General features: G+C 37.1%; 1 protein-coding gene across 1 annotated transcript; it reads left to right on the forward strand.

Annotated features, from left to right (window-relative positions):
* The first annotated feature begins 1738 nt into the window (after window positions 1-1738).
* LOC149805407 (glutathione peroxidase 2-like) lies at window positions 1739-12743 on the forward strand. Its single transcript, XM_089949967.1, has 2 exons — window positions 1739-2144; window positions 12131-12743. Exons 1-2 carry the CDS (start codon window positions 1911-1913, stop codon window positions 12482-12484), a joined length of 588 nt encoding a protein of 195 aa, XP_089806093.1. The 5' UTR covers window positions 1739-1910; the 3' UTR covers window positions 12485-12743.
* The last annotated feature ends 1501 nt before the right edge of the window (window positions 12744-14244 follow it).

The following is a 14244-nucleotide window of genomic DNA, read 5'->3' on the forward strand; positions in this document are numbered from 1 at the left end:
TTAAACGATCACTGTTGTGATGCCCAGTCTGATTCAAAATAGAGATCTTCGACATTGGATCTTCATTTGAATCTGTTTGCAGCAGTGTCCGATTGAGAAAAGCTTTAATGACTGAAAAGCGATTCTCAGACTATTATCATGGTACCTACAGATGAGAAAACCGTTGTTCAATGTTCACATTTTAGCTCTTAGAGTATAGCCTACGTGAATATTATCTAATATCAACCCAGGCTAATATTATAGTCGGTACATCTTCAAGCGTAACAGCGTGATGAGAAATGAATTTCCGCAGCGAATAGTGACATTACTTAGCGGCATGTTTACTGATTTATGACCTTTTACCAAGTCGTAGAAAAACATGTTCCGGATATCCGTTCTGTTAGAACGATGTTTTCAAAGTAAAGCCGTCATGAAAATATGTGCGTTCGTGAATGAGTAAGGTGCAATAAACATTTCAAACTCTCCATCACCATAGCGTACATAAAACACCAACAACTAAGTTTCTAGATCGCACTGAGTAATGTCTACAAAGTACAGACGTTATGTTCTTTTACAAAATAAAACGTATTTTTGAAGTACCTCTTCGTTTTGTCAGAAAAACACAATTTATGATTCCCCGAGTTGTCGCAGCAATATACGCAGGCTACTAGTCCCATTCTATGGACACCCGTCACAGACAAAATTGCATTAATCGAATGATACTTTAGAGTAGGCGAACGGCGTGTATTTTAAATACCTACAGCACATGCTAAACGCTGTGCGTGACGTGTACGTAAGCGTACGCCTTTACCGGGGGGTGCTAAAGGAATTGCGCGCATTATACATGCCACTACCACACACTCGGTTGAGTTTGCTGTTATCAAGGGACTTTATAATCGAAAACAAATAAATACATACTTTTATCTGAAATGCAAGTTTAATTTCCTTATTAAGTTGGACACTTGATACCTAGTTTATACGTATCAAAGTGATAAGGTGAAAATTTGAAGCTTGGTCATTAATATATATGCTTCAAATGTACCTTGTGTTGAATCAATGCACAGGTAAATATGAACCATTGACTGCATTCATGATCAATAATAATATCTCCACTCAATATACTTTGAAGATATGAAATTAAAATATACACGAGCACGCACAAGAGAGAGAGAGAGAGAGAGAGAGAGAGAGAATCACTGGCTTCAAAATAACCATGTATTTTATGGGTTCAGTAAGTTCTTGCTCTTTAGGCATGCAATATGGAGCTTTCTTGTTTTGCTTGTACATAAAACTGTATATTCTCTTCAATCAATATAGGCACACATACTGATAGACAAACAATTTTAAATAAAGTTAACATCGTTAAATTCATAAATTCAGTATTTGGAATAAAATAAAATAAAAATTTTTTAAGTTCATTTTGTATAACCTCATCACATCTTTCTCTGCAACATGTAATTTGTGGCATGTTTCTTTTTATTTAAATTGCTTAATATGTGACGGGATTGGTTCAGTGTCACTAATAGAGGTTGTATTTTTAACAAGCGTAATCTTGTTTTCACCATGAGTATTTACTTAAAGGGCGGTTATACAAACCCTGCTCTGCGCCTGATAATTTGTTAAGCTGGTGCCATGGAAAAGAGAACATCCTTAAGGATCTATATGGGTGGGTAGTGTACAATAAAATTTCAAAACTTTGCTTTTCCTGTGTCTCTTGGTCTCTCTGTGCAGATGTACCCTGAGAACTGAGATTATCTCTCCAATTATTCGTCTACTCTCAATGCTAACTATTAATGGCTATTTTTTAAATGGATATATACAACAGGTATATACTTTGTCACCTTTGAGACGATCCCTACTTCAACCGATCAATAACATAGTTAACCGTTACGTAAATTCTAAGCGTGACAACGGATCTTGCGACAACAACTATGGCAGTGCGAAGTCCCGTGAAACTACAAAATTTCTTCGAATTTACTGTAAAAACTTTAAACGGTCAAGAAGTCAACCTTAGTAAATTCAAAGGGAAAGTAATTCTGGTAGAAAATGTAGCCTCTCTCTGAGGAACGACGGTCCGGGATTTCACCCAGATGAACGAGCTAGCCTCTAAATTTGAAGGAAAGCTTGTTATCCTGGGATTCCCGTGTAACCAGTTTGGTCATCAGGTATCTATCTATCTATCTATCCATTTATCTACATACCTCCCTCCCTCTCCCCTCTCTCTCATTCTTTTCTTCCCCTCTAACAGAGTTAAGTACTGAATTAGTTATTATGACGGTTTTTTCACAGTTTAGTATTGCGACCATGTACAAGCACCTGTCTCCTTTTTAATTATCGCAGAGTGTTTGCATGCAGTGTTCTGAGCAAATCTGTTTTAGTGGATTAATGTCAGTATGAAACACAGGGCCATTTATAATTCACAAATATGTCACTCTCTGATTGAAATCTGTTGTATTTGTGTTACTATTATTTATAATGTACACACAGACTGACTAACAAAGTAATATTGTCTATCCATGATATTAAGTGTTTCTTGGTTGACCAAATCGCAAATATTTTGCGGGAGAATAAATAAATGTAGGAGGAAGCCCTTGGTAACAACGACGGAGGGTTACAAAAATACAACTTGTGACAGAGGCTGCATCCATTTAACCTTTATCATTGTTATTTTTTTATTTGAATGGTGTTGATGGCTTCCATCAGTCTCGTTTTACCTTAAATGGTTTATAATTTTAGCAGTTTTGTATACACGCAGAAGTATAACGGGTTTCTTTATCGCTGATAGTGAGGCATTTACTTTGCAGACACAATTCGAAAGTAAGGATAACCAGGGATTTAAATTTGTAAATACCCTGTATGCATCCACGTTTTGTTTATTGCGGACAAAATGAACAAACATTTTTTGCCTAACTAATAATAATAATAATAATAATAATAAAAATAATAATAATTAATGACGGGTACATATTTTGCTGATGCTAATCTTCCATTTGGCCCTCAAGAGGAAAAGAATGAACATACATGTATGCAAGAATGAACACACACACACACACACACACACACACACACACATATATATATATGCAAGAATGAACACACGCGTATGCAAGAATGAATACACGTGTACGCAAGAATGAACACACATGTGAACACACATGTATATAAGAATGAACAGCAAAAGTAAAATATTCTGAAATACAAAAACAAAAGACTTAAACACATACTGACCACTGTGGTATGTTTGCCCTCTGTAATGGACTGTGCAAGAATCCATAAGAAAAAGCTGAAAAAGATTCATAATACCCTAATTACACACAACACACACACACACACACACACACACACATTCATGAATATATATGCTAACATGTATGTAAGCAAGGATAAGAAATACAATGTATTCGTCGTCATCATCATCATCATCAATCCGCTAACCCAAGATGTCGTTGGGGCACCACAGATGATTTCACCACCAGTTCTCTCCATCTTTCCCTGCTCTCTACTGATTATGGGAAACTCCAAATCCCATGCCAGTCCACTGTTTAACGATGTCCTCACGCCTCATTTTCTGTCTCTTCGTCTGCACCCTCCCGCTGCGCCCTGCAAGATTGTTTTTTTTTCAAGTCCGACGATCACGAGACATGAGTTTGCTTTTTTTCGCAGTTGTCAGTCGGTCTTCGTAGGGTCCAATGGCTCGTTGGATCTTATTGTGGACCTTTTATTGGTCATGTGGTCAAAAAACGAGATGACCAAGATCTTGCGGTAGCTTCGCATTTCGTATTACAAATGCTGTATAATAATATCATAGACATGTATGATTATTGGTCTCATACGATATAATAAATAAAATAAAAATCTAAACAGGGCAGATAACACGAGAAGCTAGTTGATGAAATAATAGCATCAGACTGAGAAAGCTATGCCAAAAAAATAATGTTCACTATTTAATTAAGTTGTCATCAGACATTTCTGAAAATTTTACATCAAGCTTATCAGAATTGTCATTTTCTAATTTATTATTGCATGGCATTCCATATTTGAACACCAGAGTAACTGAATAATATTTGTAATAGTTTAGACTTTAGCCGTAGCAAATTTTAGTTTTTCCCTAAAAATGACCTTATGTTATACTGGTGAGTTTGAGATTTAGGTTTTACTTAAATTTTATATATTCTGGCGTTGTATTATCCACTGTCTTGTTCACTAGGAGACCGATGTGACGATTGAAATCTGTATACCATTACGCCTTCAATACCGACTCTTGAGAATTGTTTGATTTGTTTTGACCTGAAGTATTCAACCCCGCAGTGGTGTATTATGAAACAGAGATTACATTTGAATTCGTGATTCAAATACCGACACATGTATAGTCACGTACGGGAATTTTTCAAAGTTTTTGTTCTTCTTCCTCACAGTTAACAAATTGGTATCGAGAAAACTAATAATTCTCGCGCTTCTGCAGACATGTTGTGATTGGTCATATCTGTTCGTCCGTCAGTCTTGTGTACCCAAGAGTCTCTTCGCCATCTATCCGTCCGTCAGTTCTTCTTGTAACCTGAAGTCAGTGCATATCGAATGAGAGAGGGTGATAATATTGGAGATCATGTTTTATACTGATGATTAGATAACAGTGGAGGTTTCGGATGATGGATGTATCCTTATAAGGAGGAAGCATAGGGGTCAAAATTACAATTTTTTGAGGTATCATGGACTCTATATTACAATCAGAATTAAATTACCACGGGCTGAAGAAAGGGCAATGCCAGGAGAGCTGGTGTGGAGGTTCAAAAGGTTGAGTAGGCCAAAAAAATTTAAGAATCGAATCCTAAAAACAGCCCTGGATTGGACTGTGTGAAGGGTATGGTTAAAACTAAAAAATTGTGGATATTCGCTTTGTTTTCCATCTCTCTATGAAGATAATGAATTTGGGGAGGGTAGTAGACTTCATATAATCTTGGTATCATCCTATATATCCACGCAATTACCTACGGAGTCCCCCCCCCCACATTTTTAAGAATCCAGTTTTGCAGTATATAACCATATCCGTTTGATGTGGATTTTGAAGAGTGACAAGAATAGTCTAGATTAATACATGTATCTTGGTCAACAATGAATCAGCAAAACCTTTCATGTATAATGTTACCAGTTGTTGTTGCTACTACTGTCATTTATGTTACCACTACGGCAGTGACTATTGCTACTGCTTCCCAACAAAGATTTGATAATGGTAACTTAGATATGATCGTGGAAGTGAAGATGACGAAGACAATGACGATGGGTAGTAAGGAGTGTGCAAACGACACGGACGATTCTTCTCCGTATTTTGCTATCATCAACAGTGATAGTGGTAGTGGTAATATCAATAACAACATTAGCACTGTTGTGATGTTGTGAGATGATTGCAGTTGAATTTAATATTGGGATTATTGATTTGGCTACGTTTTACTTTAGATGGAAAGTAAAATGCAGGCGTATCTAAAAATGACATAAAAGTTGAGCAAACATTTCTCCATCTAGATATCAAAAGAACTGGATTAGTGATATAGCTTGAAACGTTACCCTTCTCTCAAAGTTACCAGTATAAATCTGAACAACTAGAGAAAACACGTAAACATTGTGTATATCGCGCCTGCCATAACCTGTCTTGACCGGGTAAATCCTTCCATAACCCGTCTTGACCGGGTAAATCCTGCCGTAACCCGTCTTGACCGGGTAAATCCTGTCATAACCCGTCTTGACCGGGTAAATCAAATTAGATTGCTGATCAGAACAGTTCAGTCTACAATTATGACAGTTTTAGTGTAAAATGAAAATAGGTATTCCTGTGTATCTCTGAAGTAAATATAACCGTAGTTTTATTTTACCTGCATCCATCGTGCGTCGTTCGTGCGTACGTCAGCGATTGCTTATTAACTTCTCAAAAACAACTTGACCAATTTTAATCAGACCTGACAGGAAATATTATGCAGGCATAAAGGCCTTTAAAATTTATACAAATGACACCAACCTGCCATCAAATGTGGCTACCGTCACTAAACATAACATACAAAAACTTTGTGTGTGTGATTAGGATTTTTAACGTAGCTTTAACAATTTTTCAGTCATATCGCTATGATGTCTGCAGTGTGGCAGTTTATAGTGATGTCCAGCACTGGGGCATCATGCTGCAGACATGTAACATGATGTCCCACCCAGTCACATTATCCTGACACCAGGCCGAACAGTCCTAACACCAACCTCTTAATGCTGAGCTCCAAGCGAGGCAGCTGTTAGTACCATTTTTGTAAGTCTTACAAAAACTTTATCACGACTTCTACGTAAAAGTCGCTGGGCAGGCTTTAGCAAAGTTTAACAGAAAGCATCCTGACACGAAGATCTTTCAATTTTGTACAAATGATGCTAATTCGCAATTACGTATGGCGGCCCTTGCTAAAGGTAGAATAAATATTTAAACGATTTCTTTTCCAAAACCGCTTCACAGAGTTTGATTTAAGTGATCGATTTGGATCAGATATGGCCGCCGTTACTAAAATAGTAAACATTTCCCCGATTTCTTTAAAAACTGCTTGACAAGTTTGTCCAAATTGGACAGAATGCACCCTGGTTTAAAGGGCTTTCCGGATCGGCCTTTAAATCTGACGGTCGTCACTGAAAATAGAAAACCTTTAAACGACTTCATCTTAGCACCCGCGGCACAGAATTTGACCAAGTTTTATAGAAAGTATTCCGAGCAGAAGCGTTTTTTCACTGTTCTACAAATGATGCGCGTTCACCATCAAAACATGCCTGCCGTAACTTAAATTAGAATAATCTTGAAATAATTCTCAAAATCCGATCAACCGAATTAAATCAATATTTGCGTAAAGTATAATGGCAAGAAAACTATTCAGATTTGTATAAATGATGCCGATCCGCCAACAAATTTGTCTCATGTTACGAAAAATAAAACAAGTTTCAAGGACTTCTATTAAAAGAATCCCCACTCGACAGAGTGTGACCAAGTATGACATCCCTGCCATAAATCGTTTTCATGACCTTTATAAAGTATGCCAATTCGCCCTATTACTAATGAAGATATATTTTAGACTACTTCTTGTCAAGAACCACTCAAAAGAATTTGATAGAAAATATTGATCTAAGGGCCTTTTCAAATTAATCAAAATTATGGTGCTCTGTTATCAAAGATAGCTGTTGTTACTAACAATAGAAACGACCTTAAAGATATTCATCTCTAAATCTGCTCTCCAAACCTGACCCAACTTGACAGAAAGTTTTCTAGCTTGAAGGCCATTACAATTTATACAAACGGTGCCTGTCTACAATATATTTTTGTTTCCAATTTAATAAAATAGAAAATCATTTAAACAACTTTATGGAAGAAAAAAACACTCAAAAGAGTTAGAGAAACTTTGCAAGAAAACACCCCGATGTAATAGCTTTTCAATACTGGACACATGATGCTGTTATGCCGTCTGATATGGATGGAAATACAACTTATAGCAAATATTGAATCGATTGTTTTCAAAATATTTACAATCAACGACAGTGAAAATAGTTTTCAGAAAACATCTCACAGACCCAGAATGCTTGACCAACTTTTCTTGCGTTTGGTTATCACGCAGATGTAAATTAGGCGAGCGATTGCATGCCCACACGCGCCTCTTCTTTTCCACAGTTTGCTACGCGCGCACATTTAAACATGGCAACACTATCGATATTATTAGCGCCCATGCGACAGCTTATATATATTACATGTTCCTTCTTTTTCTGACGGACGTTTATGCTCAAAAGTATCTTCGCCATCTGTCCGTCTGTTTTATTTGTAATCCGACCGTAATACACACCGATGAGAGAGGGTTATGATATTGGATATTGTGTTTACGGGGATGATTACATGACAATGAAGGGTTTATATCATGGATTTGTCCTTTAGGAAGACCGCTCCGATGGCCTAATGGTTAGAGCGTCCGCCTCGGATGCGGGAGGTCGTGGGTTCGATCCCCGGCCGAGTCATACCAAAGACTTACAACAATGGTACTAACAGCTGCCTCGCTTGGCGTTCAGCATTAAGAGGTTAGTGTTAGGACTGGTTGGCCTGGTGTCAGGATAATGTGACAGGGTGGGACATCATGCTACATGTCTGCGGCATGATGCCCCAGTGCTAGACATCACTATGAACTGCCACATTGCAGACATCGTAGCGTTATGACTGAAAAATTGTTAAAGCTACGTTAAAAATCAAAATCACATCACATCCTTTATGGAGAATGCATATAGGTGAAAGTCACACTTTTCTGAATTAGTATCTTTATTGCAATCTGAATTAAATATTCACTGAGGGATGGCCATGATGGCTGGTCTCGCGTTTCACAAGGTTGAATAGACAACAAAAAAGGGTTTTAATCTTAATACAAACCTAGCTATCGACATATTTGTCCACGCACCTACCTCACAACCTGCACAACTTCTTCTATCATACCTACCTACCTACACCTACCTACCTACACTACATTCATGCTTACCATACATTTGTAATGTACAACCATTATTCCTTTTGTACGTATGTTTAATTTAGGGATTCATGAAATATAAAAAGTTGAGCACATCATGGCTTGTTAAACGTTAGTATATTCTTTGCTCAAAAATCGATACCATATACCGCCTTCGAATTATGTTTCGTGCTTCTAAATTTAGTTGTGTAGCGCTTAGTTTATGAAGGGTGACTAGAACAGTCAAGAATAAAACATGTATCTTGGTCAATAATGAATCAGCAAAACATTTCATGTATATTTTGTCATGTTTATGTTGTTGCTACTACTACTATTTCTGTTACTACGGCAGTGAGTTTTGCATGATATGATAAAGATAACTGAGACGATGATGATGATATGGATGAGAATGACGAAGACGACGCAGATTGAGACTGAGGAGTGTATTATGCATGAGAAGAACGAGTCTTATCTGTATTCACCCCCCCCCCCAGTGGCCAAGTGGTCTAAAGCGCTCACCGTTACGGATCACTCCCATCAAACCTTTGTCTGCGTGGATTCGAGTTTCAGGCTAAGCTAACGTGGGTACGTAAGAAAGCTTGCCAGTAGCTTCTCATGGGTCAGTGGTTCTTCCCTGGGTTTTCCAGGGTTCTTCTTCCACCAGTTATACTGGCCACCATGTATAGCCTATCTTGTGCTTAAAAATGGTGTTAAACCCTATAACAACAATAACTTAGCTGGAAAGAGTTCAAGAACATGCATCTAAAATACAGGCGTATTTAAAAATGACATAAAAGTCGAGCAAACATTTCTTCATCCAAATAGAGAAAGAGCTGGATTAGTTTTGGTTGGGTTTGGTACTTTATGGCACAGCAACACAATTAGGTTATTTAGTACCGAGGCAACTGGAGTCAAGTGCCTTACCCAGAACACACCACAGTAGCTAACCCAGGCTGGTTGGATGGTAAGATTCCTCCCCACACCCTTTCGGTCTTGAGTCCAGCACGCTAACCACTGAGTCACTGCTAGCTGGATTAGTAATGTAGCTTGAAACTTTACCCATCTCACAAAGTTACCTGTATCCAAACATTTTAACAACTGGAGAAAACACTTAAACAATGTGCATATCGCGCGTGCCATAACCCATCTTGACCGGGTCAATCGATTTAGATTGCTCGTCAGAACAGTTTCGTCTTCAGTTATGGTAGATTCATTGTAAAATGCAGATAGGTCTCTACAACTAGTATACAGGTATATTTTTGAAGTAAATATAACCCTGTTTTTATCTCAGCTGGCCAAGAGAACTTAGGTCAAGTCCTGCGCCCGTCGTTCCTGGGAGAAAATGTATGATTAGCATAAACTGTGTGCATTGTTGCAATTAAGGATGAGAATTTCTTAACGCGGTTATAAATATGTGTTTCAAAATAATTGTGTCTTTATTTTCTAATATTGCTTTGACCATAGCATCCACATTGAATTTATTATTATCGCAAAAAACTTCTCCTGAACAGAAAGTCATATTTATATAAGTTTTTTGCCTAAATCATTTTTATTGATATCCTCTTTACCCTATGACTGCTTCTCCTGAATAGAGAGCCATCGTGTTTCCACGCGAATAGTTCTTATGATATTTTATTAGTCGTAAATGAAAATTGTGGCGATGTGATGTTTAATATAGCTTTCACTATAGCAAACTTGAAAATCTTGCTATCACTATTTCCTCGAATGAATGCTTCTCACAACATTGAGATTTTACTTTAAAAAGATCTTCTTATAATGTTATTGATCCATAACTAAAATGATGCTGATGTTACAGATTCGGATTTGGACCCATCTGTTCTTGTGTGGCACATATCAGTCAGACGAGTGATTTGAGGCCCATTTAGGTCGCTTATTACTACATGATAAAGTCGCTCTGATACTATGTAATGTAGAGGTTGGAAGTCTTAACAACATTGTTATTATGTACGCTGAATTTATTTTGTTATTCAGGTAGATCTAGATAAAAATTGATATCGTATGAAATGATCAGTAACCTCAGAGACTAACCCATGTAATCTGTACAGTGGAGGGATTTTGCGGCATAATAATCTTGAATTGTGCTCTGTCGAAGGCATCCTTTTTCTCTGTCATTAAGGGTGAACATTACTGGAAGGTTGTACAAGTTTCGTCCACGTTACGATTATATTACTTTCACTTACTCGTGCATAAAATTAATATTTTCGAAAGTAAAAGATGCAATGCGAGTTCTTATTTATTATATTAGTCTTGGGGGGTCGGGGCAGATTGCCACCGGACGCCAGGCGACGAAGGGCACCTTCAGGAGACTCTTTCTAAGCTGACCTTTTCATAGCATTTGCACTCGCCTTAGCGTAACGAGTGCAACTCTTGACAAAACTTATATGGGGTGGGGGAGGTTGGCAACTGGCATAAATCTGTTATTTGTCATAAGGTAGTGACACCACTAAATAACACTGCTTCCGGGCGCCTCTGTAGGGGTGCCAGTATGGAACATTGCCCCCGGGCGCATCGAATTTAACCTAAGTAAATGTTGTACTCCATATTTAAGAACTCCATTTGTACACGGTTTCTCAGTGGTTGCAATGTAGCGGTTTACCGTTTTTAGATAGCATTTAACCAGTGTTGTTGGAGTTAAAATAATTCCAGTTAACCTTTGTATAACAGCGGTAGACCTATGTTTTATAATGCTGAACCAGTTATTTTTTTGCGGTTAGCGATTAATGACTGTTTTCAAGCGACGAACCGTTGATTCTTTTCGTACACAATATATTAATGTAGATCTCATGTTACTCATTTATGGTGATTTTATAAACTAAATGAGTAAAATGTGTTAACAATGAAAGGTGACGGTTGTATATGTGATTTCTCTGAAGATGCAAATAAGACATTTCTTGACAGATCACGTGCTTCAGGCTTTTCAAATCTTCAGGTTACGGTATCTTTGTTGTCAACATTTCAATTCGAGTGCGTACTCAGTTCCAAACTTGTCCTCTTTTTTCCATACATATGGACAAAACTCCTAAAAGTACAAAAAACATTTTATAACTCTTTCAAAGCCATGAATTGCATCTAAGCCATAACATTTAAAAGTTGTTTAATTAAATCGCGTTCCTATGAAACGATTGTGTCCACGTGTCCGTCGCCTAAAAGAAAATGGGGCTTGTAAATATTGTAAATATTAAGTTGGTAAGAGTATCTAGGCATTTATGAATTTGTGTTATTAAAATGAAGAAATTACCCCAATCGTTTCTGGTTAAATGGCTGTCTTTCGATCCTAGCATATAACCTGATTGCTGAATTTTAAAAAAATATATTATTCTGTGTACAACGGCTTGTAAACAACTCTACTCAGCTCTGATCAATTAACTTACACGCTTAACTGTTCTGCAGACTAATATAAACACTTACACATGATTTAATCGAATGAACATTTTCTCTAGTCCCATGGTATGACTTTTTGCATTATCTACTAGAAACTTAAAGGAATACCATATTAATGTTAGCTCAAGCAAATGTTATTGGCATGTTGAGTGCCAACACTTGAACGCAACGAATAAACGAACTGTATTACTATGTTTTCTCATTATCCCCGTAATGAAAGAGACTCATGATATGAGCGGGCAGTTATTTATTACTTTCAGGAAAATGGCAATAACGACGAAATTTTGAATTCTTTGAAGTATGTTCGTCCTGGTAATGGTTTTGAACCCGCCTTTCCAATAATGGAGAAATGTGAAGTCAATGGCAGCAACTCCCACCCACTATTCCAGTTTCTGAGGGACAAACTTCCATTGCCAAGTGACGATCCAGTATCACTGATGACTCATACCAAAAATATCATTTGGGAGCCAGTCACACGGACGGATATTTCCTGGAACTTCGAAAAATTCCTTATTGCTCCTGATGGCATGCCATACAAGCGTTACAGCAAACAATTTCAAACAATTAATATTCAGCATGATATTAAAGGACTTATTCAAAAGTTTGGTTTGTAACTATCGTATACTGTAAATTATGTGACCTGTCTGATCTAACATTTACATAGCTTGCTATAACAATACATCCAATTAAGACTGCACTATGACTGCAGATGATCAGCGACAGTGTAACACTCTTGAGTCTATGATTGTAAACCCTTAAACCAGTATTCTGTCTGGGTTTGCTTGATGCTTCCTCAAGGATGGAATATTTGTCGCCAGATGTCTCAGTGACAATGTAATATTTTACGTAAATAAAGAAAAGTATACCTTCGAATCGTCTACTTTTGTATTAATGTTCTTTCTTGAAGGAAGGTTGTTGCTTGTTATTCGGCATGGCCGATTTGTGTAAATTGCGGCTCTTGTCAGTTCCTTGACATCTGTGTATAGCATATTGTTTTTCTTGACGAAAGAAGTGCTCGTCTCATTGCATTAGAGATTATTCGCAAAAGGGTACCAGTGTAACTATTTTCAAAATATTAACGAAGAAAATGATCGTTGTTTAACAAATATTAATGTGTACCGTGCGAGAGCATGCAAGTAAAAGATTCTAAACTTAGAAAACCTATTCGCTCTACTTTCTTTGCTTCTGCGCTAAAAAACAAAATGTGTATTAATATTGTCTACTTTCGTTCTGAGTGAATGAATTAATTTCCTAACTAAATATACCGCTTTTTTATACTTCGCACTTTTTTGCGTGAAAAAAAATCAGTTAAAATTCTGGTTTGAGCGCACTAAATATTTATATCGTGAAGAATTAACTTTATTGAAGAGAGAACATTTTAATTTGATGAGAAAAAAGCGAGATTCTTTAAAGGAACAATTCTTTTTTAACAATGGCGGCAAAAAGATCTTTGTAAATAGTCTGCAGAAAAGAAAGAAAATGATGTTTGATTAAGATTTTTTTTTATCCAATTCAAAAGTTTTAAAGAACATTCTTCACGAAAGCGCTTGAGTGTTCACGGGGATGTTACTTTATGCGCGAAGAGTATCATCATATTTGATGAAGACGGTTCCTTTCTTCATGAAAAGATTCACCCATTCGTGAAGAATTTCACACCTTTGCTATCATTTTTTTAATAGAAAAATGTTACATCCTTAGCAAAGCTGCTGCTGTTGAGTCTAGTTAAGTCTTTATGCCAATTTTAGTGTACATGAACATCAAGACAAGTTGATGGTAAGCATTCCTACCTCAAGGGCTACACTCCAGAAAAGACAATCTTGCCCGTAATATTTGTAAACAAGTGGTTGCAGATCGTCTTGGAGGTCTTGAGCAAGTCTTCTGCATGATTAATAGGTATGAGTATTTCCAAAGACTCTTTAAGCTACACCAGCTGGGCGCCAGTACACATGCACCCATTGATGCATGTATAATTTGTCATTGATTACTTTCGTTCGTCTGTTCTTCAGTTAGACAGAGTACGCAGTTCTTGTGCGTTTTACTGGTATACACAATTTACTCTACAGGGAAACAAATTTATGATACTCATTTTCGCATGTGGTTCAATCTCTAGCCAACTATATTGCAGACGACTGGAGCGCTATTGGAGTACATTTAAGTTTGGCTTTGGTTTCTGAATTAATCTGGCTTAAATGTAAGGAAATTAAGGAGGACATGAAGAAGGAAAAGCAAACATAAAAGACATTTTATGGCAAAATTTTCCTTGATATTATAATAAATCTGGAGTATGCGCATTTGGTTACAGCGCGCCGTTTTAAGGAATTCTTAGATTTTTGTGATTACTTGTCTGATTATTGGAAATCGGCGCAATATAAAT

The sequence above is a fragment of the Sinohyriopsis cumingii genome, chromosome 2, assembly GCF_028554795.1.
Source record: "Sinohyriopsis cumingii isolate HCF-2022 chromosome 2, ASM2855479v2, whole genome shotgun sequence".
In the NCBI taxonomy this organism is placed as follows: domain Eukaryota; kingdom Metazoa; phylum Mollusca; class Bivalvia; order Unionida; family Unionidae; genus Sinohyriopsis; species Sinohyriopsis cumingii.